We start from the raw sequence: 25,278 nt of genomic DNA on the forward strand, positions 1-25,278 counted from the left end.
GTGTGTGTATGTGTGTGTGTGTGTGTGTGTGTGTGTGTGTGTGTATGTGTGTGTGTGTGCAGCTTATGGGAGTTCTGTCCTTTTATCATGTGGCTCCTAAGGATCAAACTCAGGCAGTCAGGCTTGGTGGCACTTAACTTCCTAAGTCAACTTGCCCACCTGAAATTCACTTAAAAAAGTATTTCCTACCAAGTGTGGGGATGCAGACCTGTGATCTCAGGTCTCAGGAGGCAGGAACAGGCTGCTCTTGAGCTTGAGGCCGAACTAGGCTAAATAATAAGACACCATCTCCCAAACAAAACCAGTTTACCTTTGCGAATAAGGCATGGCTCAGGTGATAGACTACAGAGCATTCACAAGACTGTGAGTTTGATACCTGCACTGAGGAAAAACAATCTTGTTCCAGACAGGTTTGTAAGGGCAAAAGCACTGTTTCCCTTTATGTTATAACATAAAGAATGGGCTTTTCACAAAATTATGACTTAAAAACTCAAACAGATTGGGCAAAAGCTACATAAAATATGCTGGAAATCGGTCATAATAGAAAAGTCTCACACAGGAACTACAATGGCTATGATTGCACAAACAAGACCTACACAGAGACAAGGTACACAAAAGCCCAGCACTGATGCGGGAGGAGCTGGAGAAACTACTGACGGGCTGTGGGTCCTGAGAGCCCACACGGCATGAGAAGCAGTTCGGGAACTCTGAGTCTCAGGAACAGAGCACAGGGAACTGGAATTGCCTGTGTGAGGGTGAGGGGCTGGAGGAGAGAAGAAAGGGCTGTGTTTGATCAAAACACTATATGCATCTATGAAATTCTCAAAGAGAAGATTCTGGAAGGAAAGGCACTGACCTTAGTAAGGACCACATCAGCTGGAACTTTATAAGGCATTCTTGCTCTTTTACGTTTTTCTGAGTTTTCTAAATTACACTGAAAAGTATTTCATTGTTTCCTCCCTGAAATGACTCACTTATGCCTACTGTTCATTACATGTTCATGTGCAGTATGGGAAAGGAGCTTGTGATAGGCCTTCTAACACACAGTCATCTCAATGGCTACGATGGTTAATGCTGTCAATGTGACAGTCTCTGGGCATGCTCGTGGGTAGCATCTTACCATGGGCTAGGATCCCAACTGCATACAGGAATACAGTGAGCTGAGCAGCAACATCCGCCACTTGCTTCTCCACTGTGGATGTCATGTGACCAGCTGCTTTCAGTTCCTGCATCATCTCGCCCTTGCCATGGCGGAGTCCATTCTTGACAGTGACTCAAGTAATCCCTCCCCCCTTACACAACAATATGACTGAGAATGTAAGCTTATGTGTATGCACAGTGTATGTATTATGTCGTGTGTGTGTGTGTGTGTGTGTGTGTGTGTGTGTGTGTGTGTGTGTGTATACACCTGTGTAGAGGTCAGAGAACAGCTTTCAGGAATTTTCTCCTTTGGCCAATGAATGGGTCCCAGGGATTAAGCTCAGTTTAGGCATCTGGGAGAGGAGAGTTTCTGCTTTTTACACAGATCCTTGGTTTCTTATGAGTACTCATTTGCAAGATAAAGCACTTAACATGGCGGCTATTTATCTGTCCATGACCCTAGCCCCTGCAAGCTGAGGGACAATGAAGTTCAGGGCCTAAGACAAAGTGCCAGACTCTCAAATAAGAAAGGAGCTGGGCAGGATGCAGCTCAGTGGGTGGAGTCCCTGCCAGGTAAACCGCAGCCAGGCGGGCACACCACAGCCAGGCGCACCGCAGCCGGGCACACACTGTCAGTCCTACAGTTAATCCTCAATACCTCATAACAACTGGGTACATGGCTGTAATCCCAGCACCCAGGAGGTAGAGGCAGGAGACTGCATGTAAGGCAGCCTGGGCTACATTAAGGCCCTATCTCCAAAGAAACAAAGGTTCTTGAGCATTAAATACCACAGCTATTAAAGTCACCAGTTCTAATCTTCTAATCACATCAACTTCACCGACCCACAGAAAACAGAAACAACTGCTTCTAAAGAATTATTCTTTGCTATCAGTTTTCCAGATACCAAATGTATTTCCCTGTATAATATTTTTGAAAACACATTAACAAAAGCATGTAATTTCTAAAAATGAAGTGTCAATCAATCAGGGGTTTACAGTGAGTCTCACAAGCACTAGTTCATGACTTTTGTCAAGAGTAAAGGTGAACTGGATGAGGCAACTCAACTTCACAAGCACATTTTACCAGAGGAAGACCAGTTCATCTACACACACACACACACACACACACCACATCCACTACTTTAAGCACCTCACAATGACTTCTTGCTATGTAAGGGTATGTTAGTGTCTGCCTAGCAGGGATGGGTCTATGCAAAGCACATGGTACAAAGGCAAGTGCAAGGGCTGCCCCAGGATATTCTGAGTTTTCTGAGGCTAAGTTGGGTCAGAAAATCAGAAGACAAGCACCTGGGGCACTGCTGCCTCAGCCCTGAGGTGAGGTTAGCAGGCGTGAGTGGGTCACAGGACCATAGGTTTACAGCACACCTCACACGTCACTAAATTCATGTTTTCCTATCACACTTGGAAGGTCCCTCCTGCCCATGCATTCATTTCATTCCTGCGCCCAAGGTAACCACTGACTTTGTACCTTCAAGCAGTGGTTCTTAAGCTGTGGGTCACGACCCTGGGCACAGGTCAAACAGCCCTTTCCCAGTTCCCGAAGACCTCAGAACACTCAGGTATTCACATTATCATCCATAACAGCAGTGACATTATAGCTATGAAGTAGCAACAAAGTACTTCTATGGTTGGGGACACCTCAACACAAGGAACAGGATTACAGGGTCGCAGCATTAGAAAGGTCGAGAACCACTGTTCTGAAGATCGGCCACTTTTGTAAGATGTTACTTTTCCCATCTGGCTCATAAGAGGTTTTTGAGGTCATACATAAAACACAAGTATTAGCATATTGTTGTTTTATAAGTAACACTTGATTGAGCACTCTACATAATTTTATGATTAAGTTGTCATGAACAAGAAATTGTTAGCTTATGGGGAACATGTGTGTTCTTTGGGAGACTAGTTGGGAGTGGGGCTTGGGGGTTATACATCCGTGCTTCTTCACAAACTGCAGTTTCTCCAAAGCCCTCACACGTCAGGCTTTCCCTCTGTACTGGCATTTCCCCTCTACCCTAGCAGGTACATAGTAACCATCTTACCCCCGTCTGCCTGGCTCTTTCCAGGCTGTCACACTAACCTGGACTCGGTGATACGTGGCTGGCCACTTTATGGGGATGTGCAAAGCACTACCTCACAGTGCTCAGTCTGCAGTTCTTTGATGAGCAATAATGCTGATAAACAGACTATTTTTAATAGAAAAAGTACACCAAAAATGAAATTAAAACTAAACCATTTTCCTACTAGGAAATAGATGGTGTCTATTTCACTATAAAAACAAAAGTACATTAAGATATAATTGGGTCTATGGCTAATTTCCTACGCATAAAAAATTGTAAAAATGAAAAAAATGTTATTTGTATTGCAGAGATTAGGAACTTTCCAGTCATTAAAAAAAAAAAATCCCCTCAAAGAGAGGTATGTGTATAGCTTAGTAGTAGTACACAGCACAAAAATGTCATTGAGGATTGTGAACTTCGATGTGTCATGTCAGGCACTGACAGTAACAGCCCACAGAAAGGGTAGGTGTTGGGCATAAAGCAATGTAAGTTAAAAGTATGAACATCTTTTCAAGTCAGGAAAGGCTTCTTCCTGACCAAAGAAAGGCTTGCCTGTACAGAGTGAACCCTAAGATCTTTCCACAACACTAGCAATGTCTAGCTCTAAAATGCTTTTGCTTCTATCTGACAATTAGCAGACTTCCAGTCCACCGTCTTCTGAAACCAACCTTGGTGTTCCCTTGGCTCTCCGCGCTTTCTCTCTGGTACACTATTCAATGAGGCAGGGACTTAGAGGTCTTCACCTTTTGCCCTCTACACTTTAGACCGGAAGGGCTATGTGGGTTTACATCCTTTATGTCTTTAAACACCTCAGAGAAACATCCCCAAAGGTAGTGTGGGCAAACTATTTATGTATTTATTAATTAATTAATTATAGTAACTTCATGAGTAATTCTTCTGTAACATGAAAAAGATTTTACTTTATATAGTTATGAAACAAAAGTAGCTCAATTTAACCTGCTCTTGTGACTAGCCTTTAGGATAACTCAAACAAAGGGCTCAGAGCAGCGTGGCCCTCACAGGTCCCCAGCCAGGCACCTATAGCCACCTAGCACCCTCCCGTCTGCTTCCTGCCTGTCATCAGAGCACACCCAGAGCTTGTCTCTCACACCTTGTGAGGGCTGATGAGGCTGAGAACTGAAGAAGAGATATGAAAGAATTCTCAAAACAACAGCAGAGATTTACTTCAGATTATAGGGACACATCTGCAGTAATCTGTCACCACTGGCAGCTGTTCTGGGGTGAGCCATGTCCCAGCAGTGATATATTTTACCTTATAAACAGAACATACGGAACTGCATCTGCAGAGCAGGCCTCCTGATGCAGAAAGAGTGCAAGCTGGATTCAGTCTGATGCAACTACTGACTAGCTGTGGGGTCTCATAAGCCAGCTAACCTTCATATGATGATTTTCTCAAACATTAAGTCAGAATTCACCTCTAACTGTCCTGGAGACTACTGCCAGAGGTAGCCCAATCACCTACTGGATACAAGACTGGCTGGAAAAAAACATGTGTTTTCTTCCCCACAAAAGGAATCCTTGAAGATAGCATACATGCAGCTTTCATAGAGACACAAGAACTTTCTGATTACAAATAGTTACTTCTTAAAGGGGTTTTATTCTCAGATTGAGAATACAGCACAGAAAAATTCTGGCTTCAATTCTCAACACTATCAAAAAAAAAAAAGAAGAAGAAAAGAAAAAAGAAAAAAAACTTTATTCTTAATAACAGCTTAGAACATGCTGTATCTTACAATAAAAAAGCATTTCTGAAGTGATGTTTGTTTTGAACCTTATGGCTCAGTCTCACATGAGTTTTGGTTGTAACCTTAGAAAACTAATGTAATGATGCAAATTTCCAATGTACACTGACTTTTAAGGAATACAGACACATATTTTTAAGTTGTGTTTGTCTGTGTGTCTGTTTGTTTCTATGTACATTTTGTGTGTGTGTGTGTGTGTGTGTGTGTGTGTGTGTGTGTGTGTGCAGGTATCTAAAGAGGCCAGGAGAGGGTGTCAGATTCCTAAAGCTGGAGATACAGGCAGTTGTGAGACATTCGCTGTGTCATCTGGGAATCTGACTTGGGTCCTTTGTAAGAGCAGCAAGCACTCTTAGCCACTGAACCATGTCTCAGCCCATAGAGGGACTTTTGACACTACTATCACACATTGAAAATTGATTAAGAAATGAAACAGTTTCTCAGACAAGACTCTGAAAGACAAGCCCCTGTGTACAAGGATGATGCTGGTATAAGGTGAATTGTTCAGCGGGGCCTCCAGACTACCGACCTTTCACATGGCTTTCTAGCTGATGTGTACCAAGTAAGAGTAAAAAATAACGAACATTCTGAAAACAGATCTGAGCTTCACTTTACACTCAGCTGATCTTGAGAGTGGAGTTGCTTAGGTAGAGCACTGACCCAAGCTTGCTCTCAGAATCACATCAAAACAAAACAAAACTCCTTGTCATTCACTTTACAAGACTTTTAGCTTGACTCTGTATCAACTACATGCAACGATATCTTGCATCTTTAACATCTTTACCAAGGGAGGAAAGGAGGGGATGTATACACGTACCTTGCATTCATGTACACAAACAACTTTTAATTTTAAAGACAGTTTTTTAAAAAGGGAAACCTATTCCAACAAGGCTCACTAACGTGTGTTTGCTCATTTTCCTCTTTATGTTACCAAGTCCAGAAACATGTCACTTACTTCCGCTGCCGCTGCTACAGCTCGGGACGTTCTCCCCAGGAGCGTAGCCCATGAGCCCTCCGTTCCCATTGGGATTAGAAGGGACCGAGGCAAGAAGACCTGAAGGGAAACATTTTCCTATTAAATTATGACCAAGAAAAACTCAATGATAGCTCTGCAGCTGGCAAGGAGACACGTCCAGGGGACGGGGACTGACATACCTAGCCCTCTGTACCGGGAGAGCTGCTGGTAGATCTGCTTCATTCTTTCAATATTTAATCGGCTGGCCTCAGCATGGTTCACCATTGGTTTGGGATAATTAACTCCTATCAAACATTTGGCTACCTTCTGGATACCTTCTGGTGCATTCCAAGGATCGTAGATATATTTTGCAGGGAAGCCTCTTAAGACAGGTAAATAACGCCTTTTGGAAGAAGGGAATTTTTTTTTTTAATGAACTACATTATAAACACATTACAATAAAATATGAACCATGAATGAAAAAAAGCATATCAATATCACTTAAATGATGTGTTTATTCTTCTCAGTTCTGCTGCCCACCAAGCATACAGAATTCTTGAATTCTGAGATGAGCCTGCCTCTGCCTCCTGGGTGCTGGGATTAAAGGTGTGTGCCGCCATGCCCCGAAAGACTAGAGAATACTAGTGTTGCTTAAGTGTTGCTAAGCAGGAAAAGCTCTTCCTGGGATTAGCTATTTTAAACTAAACAGTGGCCACCCTTGCCTTACCTAATATAGTCTCCATTGGGATCTGTCCTCCTACCAAAACCCACAGGGCAGTAGCAGTGGAAAAACTGTTGGAAGAAGGAGCTGCAGGACAGCCACATCCAGCTCCCCGCGTTGATGCTCCAGTCTGCGTCGAGCAGCAGCTCCTCAAAGACCTGGGGAAGAGACAGTAACCAATCAATTCACACACGTGTTTACTTACCCAAGGCAGCAGTTCTAAGGCCACTGTAGATCAAAACGCAAGACAAGAAAACCTAGACACAACTGAAGGCTCTCTCTCTCAGGTGTACGCTCTGCGCTCCGGCTCCACATTCACGACCGCCTCCCTGCTGCTGGGCTCCCATCAAGATGGCCACAGATTCTACTACTGTCTGAAACTATCACCCTAGTTAAATGCTCTTGTTTCTAAGTTCCCTTGGTCATGCTGTTTGGTCATGACAATAGAAAAATAACTAAGACAATATCCTTGGGAGTGCTACTGTGAGGAGAATAAAAAACTTACTCAAATTACTGAGTTTTAAAGAGCTGTACGATATTAGTAGATTAAAAAAGGACAGTATCACACTTTTAAGAAAGCAAAAATATCATCAACTAAAATCACAAAGAAAAATCTAGAAGCTTGGTATACTGCATGGACAAAGGGAACATGCCACTCTAAGGTACCATAAATACAGTAGCATTATAGTTTAAATTTCAAATGCTCTGATCTAAAGAAAATATAAGTAAATAATGTATTAATATATTTGTTAAGTAGGTACTAGGAGATGAGATGGAAAACAAATCCTTGATAATTGAGAAACAAAGAATAGACTCAGAAACAGTCCCTGAAGAGATGAGACGGCTCGCTGGGTAAGGGGCTTGCTGCCAAGCCTGATGACCTGAGTTCAATTCCCAGACCCCACATGGTGGAGAGGACCAACAAGTCCTCTAACCCAGCCCCACAGACCCCACACACACATAAATTTTAAACAGTTTTTTTTTTAAAAAAAAAAATAACGAAACATTCTTTGAATTGGAAAGCCTGACGATGCAGCTAGACAGGTAACAGAAGATACAGGTGTGCAGTGTAACTCCGTGGTCATGTCATGGAACAGGGTCTGCTTCAACACAGGCATTAACAGATCAGTGAGACGGTAACGTGATGTAAGATGAGGCAGCTTACAGTTCATGTGATGTGAACTCACTATTTCTAAGAGCTCATGGGTGAGTATGACAGAGACTGCCACCTATAAATTCATCTATCCAATAAATTACTTTTCTTACTCTTAAAGATAGGCCGATTATGTGTAGTCCGGGTCTTCTCACGTCTAGCATATAGTATATGGGATTGCAGGCCTGTACTACCACCCAGGGCCAGAGTGCTAAACAGTAGTAGGAGGATGGCTTAACTGTAGAAACGACTTTTGGTTACACAATTTAACTAGCCCTTGCTCTTGCAAACTGTGTCTATACTGTGGGCATTATACGCTTTATCCAGTGGAAGGCTAACTAACCTACAGGGCGAGTACACCCCTGCACCCCACCAGCCAGCTCTTCCCCGCCTCACACTGCCACCCAAGATGCCTTGAGTTTCTGGTGCTTCCCTTCCCTCAGCTCCCAGGCTGCTCAGGCTTCAGACGTGCACTAGCACATCTCGGTGTAGCCACAGACGACATCAGTCAGAACATTTACCTTCATCCCTTCTTCCCAACTGATCCACAGGTCACCGCGAGTCAGGAAACATGCAACCGCATGTCTGGCTAAATGGTGGATCCAGCCCTCCTGACGAAGCTGTGTCATGATGGCATCAATCCAGGGAAAGCCAGTCCGGCCTTCTGCCCATTTGGCCAGAGCTTCAGGATTCTTATCCCAAGGGATCTGAACACAAATGGGGTTCCCTTCCATTTTGTCAAAGCGTGGGTTGTTTGTGGCTGCAGTATAAAAAAATTCACGCCACAGGAGTTGCCCATAAAGAGAAAGGGGAGGGGAACTATTTTTCTTTACCTGCGATTAAAAACAAAAAAGTATTATCAGAAAAAATTTTTCAAATATTTCAAAAAATATACTGTGAGTTCAGATAATACCTTTTTGTAGAGATCTGTTAGCTTGAAATAAAACAGCCGACATGACAAACAACCAAAGCGGAGGTAAGGGCTGAGTCCAGTCGGACTCGCCAGGAGGGAGTTGGCATTCATCCGAGGTCTCTCAAAGTTTGCCACCCAGGCCTGGAAACAGAGACAACTACAGTCACTGCTATGACCACATGAAAACAGTGTTCAGAATTACCCCAGTGGACTGGAAAACTCAGCAGTGTGTAAAGCACCTGCTGCCAACAACTCCCAACACCGCATGGGAGGAGAGGACACACACACACACACACACACACACACACACCCCTCAAAACTGAGGGTTTTGAGGAATGTGTTATTATCCCAGCTATAAATCTCTGATTTAGTCATTTTAGAAAGGGACTTTAAAGGGTGAGTTGTCTTTCCCTGAATGCCATCCATGTGCAGCATGCACTCATGTGAAATAAGTGAGTAAAGCACCTTCAGATCCCCAGCATCAGGAGCAAAGCACCTCATCCTGGCTCTTTGAACACTGAGGTAAAAGTGCCTTGCCCACCACTGCCTTCCTAAGGTTTCAGATGCTCATGGTCAAGTAACGATAGTTGGAAAACATTAAAAGGAAAATTCCACAAAAAACTTACAGGTTCTAAATAACTTATTACAAGTTCTAAAAAACTTATAAACAAGCTTTATTAGGTGATCCGAGAGTGCGAGGCTGAGGGTTGTCAGCCAAGGGCACAGTATCTGAGAGGGATGAACAGGATCAATACATGTGAGTCTTGTTAGTTTGTATGATCAATATGCAGTAACAGTGATACTAACAAAATACACAAGTGACACTGTATCATGGAACCCATTGGAGTTCTGACAGAGGAGTAGGGCTGCAGGCAGAATCCTGCTCCAGCTCCTCAGCTCAGCTGACACAGGGGAAGGAACAGAAGCAACAGCATGACACCGGCAACGCCAGTAAGCCACAGGGAGGAAAGGGCGTGTAAGTGACAGCAAACTGAGATTTTCAAACATTCGACTTGTGCGGTTGTAACCATTTCTGTCAGTCTTCTTTGGTCAACAGTTTTTTTGTTTGTTTGTTTTTAAAAGCTTATGTATGGGCAAGATACCCTGGATGTGCCTGATCTCATCTAAACAAAAGTGAAATAAGTTTTGAAATGTTCATTTGGAATCTACATTGTACCTTTCTTTCCAAATGCCTTTCCAAACGTGTAAGTGCCTCAGTTTCTCCTCCTGGCCATACTGCAGAGGACAAGCCATCTGTATCAAAGCCTAAGGAAAAGGAATGAAAGAAACGAAGGAAGGAAAACTGTCATTAATATTGTTATTATTATAAAACAAAACTTTTTTACCTGACCACACTTACTCAGGAAACAAATTACTCTGCAAAAATAAAATAAAGATAATCAAATAGACACAAGTCTACAGGCCTACACTGGCTTACAGAGGACTGCACAGGCCTAAACAGGCCTACTCGGGAGCCCCCCCAACGTCGGACTCCAGCCCCGAAGACCACAGTCCAGCTCCTATCTTCAGGATACACATCTTCACCTGACAGCACGTCACATGTTAAGAGTGCACAGATACTTTTGGTTACTAGGTTTTTCTTTTATTTTCCCCTTTACTTTTCTCTTCTTCCAGTAAAAATACATTAGAAGTGAAATTTCCAAGCGATTTATGATTATTAAGCATTTTAAAATATACCCTTTAATTACTTGGGAATTTCAGACATCATATTCTGATTACACCCACTCCCCTGACCCATCCCTCTAAAGCTTTCCAGATCTACCCAGGTCTCCTACCCATCTAGCCCACTTCGTGCTGCCCATGTCCTCTGGGGGACTGCCAACCGCTGCACCCACCGAGCTCTTCCAGGGAAGGAACTCCGTATTTCTCATCATGGTCATCAGACAGAGGGGTCGCGCACTTTCCTATCACATCTGATGTGATGGTGTCTGCTGGCATCTCCAGTGGCTCCATTTTACTGACAAGAGTCTGAAACCTTTTATATGTTAGAGGTGGCTGCCCACCATTGAGTTCTATGATCCTGTTACAAGAGTGAGTAAGACACAGTTAGTAAATGATAACAGAAAGGCTTACTATCAAAAAATTTATCAATTAAAACCTTTTGAGGGTTAGCTTCTGATATGACCAGAAAATATGTTCAGAAATGGTTAAAGAATCTAAAAACATTCTCTTGAATTCCTAGATATCTACTAGATGTCAAATAATACAGTATACATCATCAAATCACTGATGACAAATATTTAGGATTATGACTAAAAAATAACAAAGTAGTTCAACTAGCCTATAGGCTATGTATATAAAAATTAATAATATAAGTGGAGAAGTGAAAATGAACCAATTCAAGACATCTCAAGAGGCACTGATTAAACTAGGCCAATAATTATAACAAGAAATAATCAATAAAAGTAAAATTTGCGCCGGGCAGTGGTGGCGCACACCTTTAATCCCAGCACTTGGGAGGCAGAGGTAGGTGGATTTCTGAGTTTGAGGCTAGCCTGGTCTACAGAGTGAGTTCCAGGACAGCCAGTTCTACACAGAGAAACCCTGTCTCCTCTGGCCCTTTTCCTCTGTGGACTTGAGACTGTACTGATGTGTTCTGTTGTGTGTGCTCTTGTGACAGACCTCAGCACATGTGATCTGTTACGCAGCAGCAGCCCCTAGCTGAGCTTTGGTTTTCTGTGGTTTCAGTTACTTGTGTTCACTTGTGCTGCAAAGATATTGTATCTAGACTCACACAATGTATTGTAGCACTGTTCTAATTGATCAATATTATTGTTGACTTCTATAATTTATAATTTATAACCAAGCTTTATCATGGTGTGATCTTTAGACAGTCAGCACGGTGAACACAAGGCTCAATGTGATTGGTGGTTCTGCAAATCCACCAGGGCTTTTGGAATGTCCTCATGAAATACTATGCAAACATGCACCCCACGTTCCAAGTCATTTATATTTAAGTACATTATGTAGTTATTGCTGACTGCTAGGTACCTCAGTCCCGCCACACTTCTAGGAAAAGGAAAGCCAGCAGCTCTTCCATAGGTTTGCATTAAGTCTAGACATGGTGGTTTCAGAGTAACTAATTACATTTTTCATTATAGCTATTTGCTTATAATTACAGTTAAAACTCAGCTTTACCATCTATAGATGTAGAAATGAAAGCCTTTCAGAGGGTTAAATAAAATAGCCAAGATCACATAACTAATAAAACTGCTAATCAAGTATTTCTTCATTCAAAACATTATGTATTTTCTTTATACCCTGCATATTACTGACTATGTTACAGGAGGAAACCACCAGGAAAGCGGTCCTCCCTGCTCTAAGTACAGTTTGTTTTGGTTTACTATCTTGAGACTACATATAGGCTATAATGAAGCTTGTTGAATTCAGTAATGCTACAATGACACTATTAAGTATCTCTTAATTATCTACCAGCAATTCTCACACACGTGCGCACACACACACACACACACACACACACACACACCCCTTTGGTATGTATTCACAATCAATCCAATAAAAACTAATTCTATGATATGGCTGAGTCTCCCACTTAGAAGCGACTTCTCTCATCTTATTCTGTCTCCTCCTGCTCACCCACTGATGGTAAGAAAACTGGGACCAGATGAAGTGTTGTTACCAAAAGGACTAGCACACGTAAGTCAACACCAAGGGAAGATGCTTGTCTGGATCAAAAAGTGGTTTTATTCATTTACTTGCTAACACAAGTAAAATCGGTTTGTTATGTTATTTATAGAATTAGTTGTTTACTTGGTATAATGTGTAAATAACTTAAAAGGTAAAATTGCTTAAAGGATAAATACATTGTGAATTTTCATGTTTATAAAGACAATTTCATGCCAGAAGTTACTGTAAACAGCTCATGAACCTCCTAAGCTCTCAGCATGTGTTACTTTCTAAATTTAAACTGGCCAGACCACACTAGTCAAAGCATGCCTGGTACTAGCACACTTGCCATCAACAGACACACTGGCACACAGGGTCTGATGCCGTGGTTCACAGGACTCTGAGTAGGTTATTACTTCAGTTCTCATCTCAATTAAATGAAAGGATAAGCTAGTATACATAAAACAAAATCACACAAAATATATCAAAGTAAGATATGGAGATGTTAAGCTGTTAATTTAATTACGCTGACAGCGCTGAAAGGCAATAGTGGGCCAAGGTAGCAGTTAAAAAAAAAATGTGTAAATAGCATTTCTTAGTTTAAAACTGAAGCGCTAAATATTTTTATCTTGTACACTGTGTCTACAATTTTGGTATTACAACTGAGTGAATAAACACCATAGCAGCTAGGTAAAATGCTAAGGGCTTGATATAAATTCATTTAAATCTTACAATTCTGATTCTAATACTTCCCATTGTTAAAACTTTACTCAATTATGTACCTAAAAATGTCTAAGATGGTAATAACATTATATATTTTCTTGTAATAAAAAAGCCTTACTTGTCCAGGTCATAGAGCGTATGTGAAATGCGCACGATGACCTCCACGCCAGCCTCGGTGGCCAGCTTCTTGATAGCTGCATCCCGTTCCTTCCCAAAAGGCTCAGAATCATACTCAATTGAAAGTTTAGTAATGTTCCATTCCTAAAACATGACAAAAAGGGACAGTCACACATTACACTTTTATAGTTATGTTCTTCTTATAACAGTAAATAAGTTCAAAATCTACATCAAACGATTATACATAAATCAAAATTCAAATATGAAGAAAATTATAGAATTTATCAATGTGAGAATATGGAAATATTTATATATGCGCTAACTAGACTTCAGGCTTCTGCCTGGCATGAGCCAATCTAGCAATATACTTAAATGTACTCTTTACATAAAGTGTTTAGGCAATATTCTTTTTTAAGTACCTACATTACCTTATTTAATTCTGGATGAAAAGCACCTCAGTTTGGCATTTTGCAGATAAAGTTATTATTTCCTTAAATGGGACATGTTCAGGTTCACGGAACAGAACATGTGACCTTCCACCCGCTGACTCGAAGCACCGCTCTTTAACAAACCTTTGGTAGCTGATATGTATGAACTGTTTTGCCGAGAATGAGTGTTTAATTTCTGATCATTACTAATGTTGGCAGCAAAATATTTGGAACCAGGAATAAAAACAGCAACTCCTGACTGATACTGTATATATATAAAATATACAATATACACAATATATATACCATTGTATATATAGTTACTATAAATAAGGAAATTATGACTTAAGATAATTAAATGATTTTCTCAGGAAAGTAGTCAAGTTTTGTTGAATTCTAAAATCTATTCTGATTTGCTTCAAAAAGGAGAAGAGATCCTGTAATTCTATTACTTAACTGACTATATGATACCAGATTATAACAGACCAAAGGTGTTCCCAATAAAGCCTTCTGAATTCATATTATACATTTTGCAGCTGGTTACTTTCAATTAATTCTTTTTTTCAAGTGTGTGTGCTCATGTGTGTGGATACTACAGAAGGCAGAAGAAGGTATCAGATCCCAGGAGCTAGAGTTATAGACCACTGTGGGTATTGGGATCTGAATTTAGGTCTTCTTGGAAGGCAGCAAGCTCTCTTAACTGCTCGGCCATCTAGCCCAGTACATACATTTAAAGCATATTTAGGCACTTACTCTATTTCTTCCTAGAAATCATTGAGAAACAATCAATAGATTAAAAATGAACACATTGAAAGTTCTGATAGATGGGCACATTTTCAGCTGTTTTGACTTACACCACCATCAATGCCAGTATCCTACAGCGACTGCCAGCTGTATGTATTAGCTATCTTATAAAAATGTCTGTGAAACTTAAGATAAAAATAAAGCATTTAAAAGGTCTTCCTTTCTTGAAGTTCTTGATTATATCACAGTTAACAGCTGTTTACCTTCCAGAAGAACTGAGGAAAGAAAATAATTATTTATTTCACTGCCTTGTTCATATTTGTTAGTACAGACATGCTATCTTTTAAAATTTAAGAATACAATATAGCTGGGTGGTGGTGGCGCATGCCTTTAATCTCAGCACTTGGGAGGCAGAGGCAGGCGGATTTCTGAGTTCGAGGCCAGCCTGGTCTACAGAGTTCCAGGACAGCAAGGACTATACAGAGAAACTCTGTCTCGAAAAACAAACAAACAAACAACAAAACAAAAAAGAATACAATATAAATGAGGGTAAAAAACACTGTGTATATGTATTTATGTATTTATGTATATGTATGTGCCCCACGGTAAAGCATACAGACTAGTAATAAAACCACAGGACTTAAAGCTGAGAGCCTCGGTGAGAAGACTGCTCACTTGGCTAGACACACTGCAACCCCCAGCCTGCATGATGCATTAGTGAGCAGAGAGCGCAGAGCATACAGTGAACCTGAGCACCACCATGGCTTCCATGTGTGCACTTGTGTGCACTGTAGCTGGTGTCCTCCTGATTCTGTTGTACTTAGCTGTGGTTCTTAGACCTCCTTGTAGTTTAACAACAACCTTTATTGTCTAAGTCATGAAAACCTTTTGCCTAATAAGTATCTTGTAATTAGATCTATGTATTTTTTGAGAACTAATATGTTTGATGATGTTGTTTGAGGTGAGTCAATAAATAATACTCCCTGCTGGTTTTGCTTTTTGAGTTCAGACATGTACATCAGAGAGGTAAAGGTAAAATGTAAAAAGCACCATCAGTAAAGCTAAACAGGAGGAAGTATTAAGAGGTTTAGGACAGATCAGCTTGCTGATGGTTCACTACGGGACTGAACAGCAGTACTTAACATTACCTGCTGTTCTGCCCATCAGGAGCAGCACCTCCCTTGCACTAAGGGCTGTCACTCTAAAGCAACACCCAGGAGAAGAAAGTGCATATGGAGGAGAAAAGGAACTGTCTGAGGCACACGCAGCACTCTTTCTCCTAAGCTCACTAAACTCTCCCTCACTCACTTCTTCCCTAGGAGTGAATTAGTCAACATCTCTGTAAGAAAAACTGAAAAGCCAGAGAAAAGAACATTCCCTGAACATTAAATGTGTTTACACACCAAACAGTTCCAGAAAGGTCCTTCTTCTCTGCCATGTCCTTTTGTAATTGACTTAATTATTCCTTTTCCATCTTTGAGGTGAAAAGTTACTTCACTGAATCCTTCCTTTCTATAATTTTGAAAACTATTAACTTTCCCCCGAGGACTTAAACATATTTGGTATTCTCTTGCTATTGATTTTTAATTTAATTCTGTTGAAGTCAGAAAGTACAATTTGTGAGACTTCAACTGTCTGATACCTATGGTATGAGTGAGTGTGGTCCATTCTGGTAAATGTTCTTTGTGCATCTGTCTACTCTTGTAATTCCTGGATGTCCTGTTCTACAAATACCAGGTACATCAGACTGACTGATGACATAGTGAATAACCCAGCAGAGCTCTTCTTTTTTATGTTGCTGAAGGGAAAGGCAGAATAAATGGAAGCTCTCTCCTTATGTGTGTATATTCATGTGTCTATATTATATTCATTAGTAAATGTATGTATTAGTATGTATGTGTGAGAGTGGGCATGCCTCAACATCCATGTGGAGGTCAAAGGACAACTTGCAGGACTCACTTTTCTCTTCTAATCATGTGGGTCCAGAGATCAAATTCAAGTTGACAGACCTGGTGACAAGGGCTTTTCCTGCCAAACGATCCACCAACTCTGTGTAAGATGGCTTGAAACAATAAAATGCTATTCTATCCAGAAGAAAAATTTTAAAAATACGTGCTTAAATTACTTACTTTTATTTTATATTTATGAGTATTTTGCCTGCACGAATGAAGTGTTTCACAACACATGCAGTGTTCTCAGAGGCCAGAAGAGGGCACTGGATCTCCTGGAACTGGAGCTCCAGATGACTATGAGCTGTTATGTGGATTCTAGAAACCAAACATAGGTCTTCTGGAAGAGCAGTAAGTGTTCTTAATCACTGAGCCCTCGCTCCAGTCTCAGAGAAGAAAATTCAACACAAAATAAAAAAGTTGCTTTCCTGAGAAAAGGTTTGTCTAAAAACAAAATAGAAATCTTGGTATTTGTAATAACCAAAATCTTAGAAGATATTTACTTCTCCACTTTTTATAAGCCATGGATGATGTATAGCTATTATTTCTAGTCTGCTTTCTTGTTAAAACTCTTCCACACACCTAGGTTAGATGAGAATTCTACTGTAGTGAGCAGCTTATACTAGCTAGGTATTAAATGTTTCATCCTAGCAAAAAAAAGGAAGAAAAGAAGGAAGGAAGAAGGGAGGGAGGGAAGGAAGGAGGGAGGGAGGGAGTGAGGGAGGGAGGAAGGAAGGAAGGTAGGTAGGTAAGTAAGTTGGTTTGCTGGGCATGGTGGCACAAGCCTTTAATCCCAGCACTGGGGAGGCAAAGGCAAGATGAATCTCTGAGGTCAGCCTGTTCTACAGAGAAACCTGTCTCAAAAACACTAGAGGTGGGAGAGGAAGCAATTTTACAAAACTATAATAACTCAAATAGCTGCAACATACGCAGATATACAGTTAGTAAGCATATATATAGTAAGTAGGAAGGAAAGACTATAAAAGGGTAGTCAAGAAAGTCAGCTCCTGTCTGCTCTGAGATACTGAAATGAGCTAACTGTATGATCTTGGGCAATCCATTTCACTCCCTTAGACCAAACTTTCTCTTTGAGAAGTTTCCATTGGACTAAACCCAGGAGATCAGTAAGACTGTTTCAAACCACATCAGAATGGCCCCAAGCTCCCACGTGCTATAATTGTATATTATCAGAAAAGTGTCAATGTTACAATCCTTTGATCCCAGATGTCCTTGTCATCGTGCCTTTTCCTGTTGTTGTGATAAAAACACTAGTAACTTAAGACGGAAAGGGTTTGCTGTGACTCACAGTCCTAGAGTATAGACCCCTGACACAGTTTGATCATATGACATCTACAAGAGGCAGAGAGTGATGAACCATGCAGCTTCTCAGCTCAAATTCTCCAGTCACAGTACAGGATCTCAGCCAGGGAATGGTGCCACCCACAGTGGACAGGTCTTTCCACCTCAATCAGCACAGTCAAGACAATCCCCAACAGTCATGCTCAGAGGCCTATCTCCCAGATAATTTTAAATATCATCAAGTTGACAACTGAGATTAATCATCACTGCCCTCTTTTAAAAAAAAATTATCTCATGGGGCTGCAGGGATGGCTCAGATGGTAAGAACACTGACTACTCTTCCAGAGGTCTTGAGTTCAATTCCCAGTAATCACATGGTGACTCACAACTATCTATAATGAGTTCTGGTGCCCTCTTCTGGCATGCAAGCATAAGAGAGAATACTGCATACTAAATAAATAAATAAATAAATAAATAAATAAATAAATAAATAAATCTTTTTAAAAGATGTGGACAAAGATGTTCACTGGCAACACCTGTGTTAGCCAGAAACCTAAATAAAGAATAGCCAAACATTCAACAGAAAACTAGCAAAAGAAATAATAATACAGCTATACCTGTTACTACTATAGAACTCTATAAAAGACTCAGGATATACGAAATGATCTCCAGCGTGTGAATAAAGCTTGGAACAGAAGGTAGTCTCTAATATGTTCTCATCTGACTACTCAAGCAGAGAATCGTTAGTACAGACAGACATGGCTATCGAACTCCCATACATTCTTGTTCACATGAAGGGTGTTTCTATGTGCCTACACAAGTAATGTGAACCGGCTGCTCTGTGGGGAGAAGGAGTCTGAGGTCAAAGAAGGAACTTGTCTTTGGAAGCTTTCTCTATGGTCTAATTTTATTATTGGTACTGTCACTGAAGAAATGAGCTTCAATTTTAATTTTCTATTTTTTTGAGACAGGGCTTCTCTGTGTAGCCCTAGCTGTCCCTGAACTCAGAGATCTGTCTGCCTCTGCTTCACAAGTGCTGGGATTAAAATTGTGTGCCACCACTGCCTGACCAAATTTTTTTTACTTATAAATACTATTTCCTATGCTTTTGTCATTTATTTACCAAATATGTCAACTGATTATAAATATGCTTATTTATTTACCAAGTATTTTATTTTCTCCAGCAAAAATTATTATTTATGCATATATTTTTCAAATTACCTTGAAAAGCCTGGGAAATACATCAGCTGGCTGTCCCCGAATCACAAACAGACGAGAGTTTAATTTTCGTAGATTGGCATCAAGGTCCTCAAGACACTGAAGCAAAAATCTAGAGAGGAAATATTATAACACTTAAGACATACATTTAAAAGGTATAAAATATTGTAACATTGGATTATTCTACAAGTGTAAATGCTAATTTGTCATTTTCTTTACTGGTAGCTCAGTATTTTAAGAGAGTTTTAAAAGAGTTTTTTATTACATCACAATCTCCAATATTTTAAGCAAATCTTGAATGAAATCACTTTCATTTAAATAATCTAGTAAAAATTAACTTGTAAACAAAAAATTATGTAAGCAAAAATTACAGCAATTAAAAGAACTAGTTTCATTGTTGAAACCTGAAAAAAATGAGGTTTTTCTTATTAAAAAAAAAGTCACTTTGGAAAATCTAGAGTATCTTTTATTGAGAAAAATGGAAGCACTCTACCAGGAAACTGAACACCTGAATCATCAATGTGGGGTGTGGTGCTACACCAGGAATCAAACACTTGAGATGGCTGCAGGGCCTCACACTGGAGGTCAGCCTCAGTTATGTAGCAAGTTTGGGGTCAGCCAGGGATACATGAAACTGATTCAGAAAACAAAACAAGCAAACAAACAAGAATGAGTAATTTTCTAGAGAACACTGCCATTACCTAATTGAGAAAAACCATACTATCCTTTTCTAAATTAAGAAAAAAGAGCAGACACTAAATCATATGACATTAGCTTTTGACTGTGGAGAATACTAGATTAACTGAGTTTCATGAAGTGGGCAAGACCACAGCCTTTCTCAGTGAGGTAAGCAAAAATGAGGTTTACATACAGCAGACACTGGGGAAATCTGGAGCAATAGGAGACTGCTGACTGTGCGTGCTCTACTGTAAGGAGATGGCCCTTCCCAAGAACAAATCTAAAGGGAAGCCTACTCCACAAAGTCCAGTCCCACTGTCTCTCCAGTTAATTCCTCTCAGCCAGGCAGATCTCAGTTTATGTCTACTTTGTTTCTTCCATGTTCTTTGGGTTGGTTTCTTATTCCTTTGCCTTTCCCACAATCTACATTCTCACTGAGAAGTAATTGAGGAAAAGCACCCCAGGAATGCACGATACAGTGGGTAACCAGAAGCTAAAGGGATCAACCACATGTCCAATCCTTAAGGGCAGTAGTCGCTACACTCACAGCACAGAGGAGTTTCTGTTTCTGTCCTTTCAAGGTTATACCACACAGTACTGTCCTGAAAGTCTGCTTAGTCTGGATATTATCTTGTGGTTTTGTCCACATCATGCCACCAACACCCAAAAGTCCTGCTCATATTACTACAACTGCAGTTTTTAGTGATGTAAATTCTGCCTGACACACTCCTCCTTCTGCAGGTGCCCTCTCCATAGTTTTGAGGCCACAGTGATAGACCCGTGCAGACATGCAAGGCACTCATCACTTCATCTTAGGAAGTCTCATGGTGCTGTTAAACAGAAATCAAGCATCGGTCTCACTTTTCTGTCTTAACTGCCATCTTTCTGTCTTGGTTTGGAGTTACTTGCCAGCACCGGAACCCCGCTTGACTCACTACTGTAATATCTAACTGTTTTGAGAGAAGGCTGATGTTAATAGACGCACACTCACACAAAACATCTGAGGCTCCGAATAGAGTGCACAAGTATGCAACCTCTAGTAAGTGAGAGGTGTCTATGGGCAGTCATGGAACTTCATGTGTTTTCTTAGCAAGATTTTTTTGAGGGGTGTGGGAACAAGACACATGGTCTTGTGTAGTTCAGGCTAGCCTTGAGTTTGCTATAAAGTCAAGGATGGCCTTAAACTTCTGATCCTGAGTTCTGAGATTCTAAGTATGTGTCACTGTGCTAGGTTTCTTTATATGGCACAAGAGATTGAAACCAGCATTTCTCACATGTGAGGCAAGCACTCTCTCAATTCAGCAGCTGTAGCCCCAAAAGAGAGATTTCATTTTTAAAAAATAGTTAAAGATTATTTATTTGTGAGTGTGTGGTTGAAAGGGTGAATATTCATGCTTGTGCGTGCGTTGGTTTGTGGTGGGGGGAGCAGGGGGTGCCTGTGCATATCACCGGAGGACAGGGAAGGGCCAGATATTACTGTCTTTAACTCTGCATCTATTCCTCTGAGGCAGCGTCTCTCCCTGAACTGGAGCTCTCCTTGAACTCGGCTATACTGGCAGACAGCAAGCCTCAACAATTCTGCTTTGCTTCTCCAGGGCACTAGGAGTACTGGCATTTGAGGGGCAGCAGGCTTGTTACATGTTTGCTAGGACCTGAACTCTGGCCTCAGAATTGTGCAGTGCTGTTAATTAGGCTCAAGCTCACCTCTCGGCAAGGTAGATTTGAGATACCTTAGATGTTAAAAGTTCAAATAATTTTTTGGTAAAAGAAATGGAATGAACTAGTTTGACTAAGCAGAAAGAGCACAAAGCTCACATGCCCTGTAGAATTCAACCAAGGTAATCTCTGAATCTTTGCTGTTATCACTAAGTCTGTGTTTTCTACTGAAACTGGCAAGAAGAGTTTTTCATACTAAACTTAATGGTGGAGCCATGTCTATAAGAGGTAAGGATTTACTGGTTTATAAGATGAACAACCAAGTCTAGATTAACATTCACGCACCTACAAGAACTCGTATACATCATAAACAACACAGAAAAATATATGCATATTTCTTTGATCAAATAAAATTTGCACTGCATGTTTAGATATGCTTTTTCTTACCAAGGCACTTTTTATATCTATCCTTGAGAAGTGAAGTTTTGGTTAGAGATAAAAATGGACTAATATTAGCTTCATAAAAAAAAAATCTCAGAATTGACAACCAGCACACGTTCCTTCAGAGCAGAGTCTCTCCTGCACTTGGTTTGCTGGTGCTGAGTACCTTTACAGCGCAACAGACGATTTCATGCGTCCTAGTACCACTGCACAGATGTTCCATAATCTTAACAAGTCTAGCTGTAGTATTATTCACTGATCAGCTGTGAGGAGTCTTGAATTTCCCCGTCTATAAAATTGAAGTATACTAGGACCCATCCTAGAACTGTTTGTGAGGGCTGAATCAGCTCACATCTGTGAGGCTCACAGACCAGCATCTGTAGATAGTAAGGACTATCATATGTTATTGAATACTTTCCAGTTTCCTCCTTGCTACCAACTTCTATTTTTACTACAATAATTCTAGTTTTATCTCTTGCTTGTATTTACTGCAGTGTCTTAAAATAGCTCTGCCTACCAACAATCTCTATCACCATAATCCATGTCAGTACACATTATCAAATCATTGTGAGACATATGATCTTGTACAAAGGTCTTCAAGACTCATTCCTTATATAGCAAAGAACAAAGCATGTTCTCCGCTGCCATCCAACCATCTCAGGGTCACTTGCTACCCTGCTCTCTCTCTACTGCTTCTCTATACCAAGCTGCTACTCTTTGTACACATTCATTCTCTTGGAACATGTGATCTAGTCTTTCTTCAGTCTGAAATAACTTTGCCAATTCCTATCTCAAGTTTATATCTATTGAGTCTTAAGTCTTAGAGTTAAAGGTACTTTCTCTATTTTCTCAACTGTCAGAGGAGAATGTATTTAGTCCTAGAGAAAATTCAGATTGTTCATTATAGCACACAAACCTGAATACAAGCATGTATACACATGTGTACACACACACACATACCACTCATTTCTGTGGATTTCATATTAAGTACCCATGTCTGATTCTTAATTACATGGCTTTCTTAACCTATGCTTTAGTTTCTATATCTGGTAAATGTCATCACAGGTCTTACATAGTCTATTGAAAAGACTTGAAGTAGGGTAAGATGCTAATAGGCTTGTTTTACATAGCTTTTGAGAGGATGAGAAACACATAAAACCTATTAGTACACAATGGCTAAAATCCATTAAACAGAAGTTACTGTTACTTTCCCTTCAGAATAATTCCTATTCTTAAGGTGAGTGGGGAGGTGCAAACTCATAATTCCAATACTCAAGATGTGCAGTAGGAGGATCCCAAGTTCAAGGGCTATATAGGCAGACCCATGTGATCCATCTTTAAAAAAACATAGAAAAAAAAAAGGTAGTACCTGTTTTTGAAAACAAAGTCCCATGTATTTATATATGTAAATACTTGGGCACGACAATAGGAAAGCATGAATTTGTTGGATGCTCAGCTTACACAGAATCTCACTAAATGTGTACCTTTACCTGAATGTGACTATAAGCCAAGGTTTGATTTTCCCCAGTGACAACACCAATGCTAATATAAATATCTATTTATTTAAAAGGTATAGTACAATAAAAACTCAAAATTAGCTAATCTTAAAACCTGTAATTCTGTGGTAGTACTACAGAAAAATAAACCTTCAATAGTGTAGGTTCAAAGTATCAGTCACTGATCAGTGAAATTTCTTTTTAGAGATAAATAAAAACTATTATTTGAAAACTATACAAAATCTAACCCTTTGTCCTCTGCCCTCAGTTTAGAATGGGATCACATAGAGTTCAGATTGTGTGGTCCAGAGAACATCATTTCAACATTCATATAGTATAAAGATGTGTCTTCAAACATCATTCAACACTGAACAGATAAATTTGGCATACACTGACTGCATAGTTACGTACTCCCATTTGAAGGTTTGGCTAATAAAACAATAGACTGTCTTTTAAATAGGCCAAATGATAGTAAAACTCACTGCAATCCTTTATGTATAGAAGCACAACTTAATTATAATACTGAATGAACCATTCTGAAATGAAGAGATTAATGCACTTGCTCATTTTAAACATTTTAAGGAATTTTCCTCTACAAATCACTACCTTTTACTACTATAAAAACGTACATGTAGTAACTTCCTTATGCCACTTCCAAAAGATGATTTCAACATGAATCAACAGAAATAGTTTCTAAAGTAGGTCATCGCTATAGCAACCAGTGGGTGGTTTTGCATACTCCCATCACAATGACCTACTTTCTAGTCTGTGCTAGAACAGCTTATATAACTAGTATTTCTAGTTCTGTCTATAAAATAGTCTGAAAAAGGCAATGGCAAGATACAACATAATCCCACTGCTATTGAAAACAAGACATTATGAATTCACATAATACAGCCATCTGTTCTATGCCATAGATTCTACACTGTGCCATACACAGTCATCAGTGGAAAGTACTCTTAAGACCTTCTAAATCAAAACCATACAGTGTTGACCCTAGAGAACTGATTTAAAGAATATACACTAAAATCATTAAAATTACATGAAGAACATCTCCATGTATTCTGTACATATAAAAAAAAAAGGTGTGGACCTACTATCATAAATTAAAAAAAATGAAGACTTTCAGCCACACCCCAAAGTATTTGATTAGAGATTTTAAGATTATAAATAGCAATTTGTGTGTCTCTAAGTGTATAATAAAGTTTTTATATGCTCCATTTTTTAAATTTCTAACAAATTTTTAGTGCTTTCATTTATTCTGTCAACTGTGACACACATTTTCTTAACAGCCAATACTTATGCATTTAATCCAGATGAAGTATACATCATGAAGGTGAATTCTGCACTTGTCAGACTCAAAATTAAAAGCACAGAGCCAGAGACATATTAGAACAAAAAGTTGTTTTTATAACAAATGTTTTGCAATGCTTTGTTTAAAATCCAAGACAAAATGTATAGATATCCCTCTCACAGCTCCTCCCGCAGGACCCACAGAGGCAGAGCTGGGCTCTAATGTGGGTGCTCAGAGTGAGCCAGGACAGTGATTAGATGGGCCGTCCAACAGCAGGACACTCGCTTGCTCAGCATGGTCGAGGCTCTAGGTTCAGTTTCCAAACATCAACAATTAAGAAATTAAGAAAGTAATGAAAAAGATGAAAGGCCGGGCCTGGCAGTATACACTTGTACTCTAGCATTCCAGAATCCCGGGCCTGGCAGTATACACTTGTACTCTAGCATTCTAGAATCCTGGGCTGGTAATACAGGGATATTTGATGCATGTCTATTTCTATAGGCACAAAGGTATACAACTCTATTTATCACATTTAAAAAAACTACAGAGTGGAAAACTTATCATGGACTTTTTCCAAAACTCAGCTATGAAATGAAATAAACATTTTAATTTGGGGCTAGTGAGATGCCACCAAGCCTGAAGACCTGAGTTCAATCCCTGGGATGTACATGGTAAAAGGAGAGAATAGATTCCTGTAGTTATTCTCTGGTATCCAAACACAGACTATGTAATGTATGCATGTATATATGTGTAAGTCCATGCATGCATGCATGTGCACACACATGTGCACACACATGTGCACACACATGTGCACACACATGTGCACACACATGTGCACACACATGTGCACACACATGTGCACACACA

The 25,278-nt window shown here is 40.0% G+C and overlaps 1 protein-coding gene across 3 annotated transcripts in view; it reads right to left on the minus strand.

Annotated features, from left to right (window-relative positions):
* Positions 1–25,278, minus strand: part of Cry1 (cryptochrome circadian regulator 1) — a 52,430-nt gene that overhangs the window by 5,571 nt on the left and 21,581 nt on the right. For all 3 annotated transcript variants that reach the window (XM_028776949.1, XM_028776950.1, XM_028776951.1), the window contains exons 2-10: positions 18,850–18,958; positions 13,210–13,352; positions 10,577–10,761; positions 9,898–9,986; positions 8,721–8,861; positions 8,329–8,640; positions 6,661–6,812; positions 6,134–6,336; positions 5,934–6,032 (exon numbers count right to left, since the gene is read on the minus strand). In XM_028776949.1, coding sequence (XP_028632782.1) covers positions 5,934–6,032; positions 6,134–6,336; positions 6,661–6,812; positions 8,329–8,640; positions 8,721–8,861; positions 9,898–9,986; positions 10,577–10,761; positions 13,210–13,352; positions 18,850–18,958 — 1,433 coding nt within the window. The remainder of the gene's footprint in view (positions 1–5,933; positions 6,033–6,133; positions 6,337–6,660; positions 6,813–8,328; positions 8,641–8,720; positions 8,862–9,897; positions 9,987–10,576; positions 10,762–13,209; positions 13,353–18,849; positions 18,959–25,278) is intronic.

This window comes from Grammomys surdaster, unplaced genomic scaffold (genome assembly GCF_004785775.1).
Source record: "Grammomys surdaster isolate TR1022 unplaced genomic scaffold, NIH_TR_1.0 275, whole genome shotgun sequence".
Classification (NCBI taxonomy): domain Eukaryota; kingdom Metazoa; phylum Chordata; class Mammalia; order Rodentia; family Muridae; genus Grammomys; species Grammomys surdaster.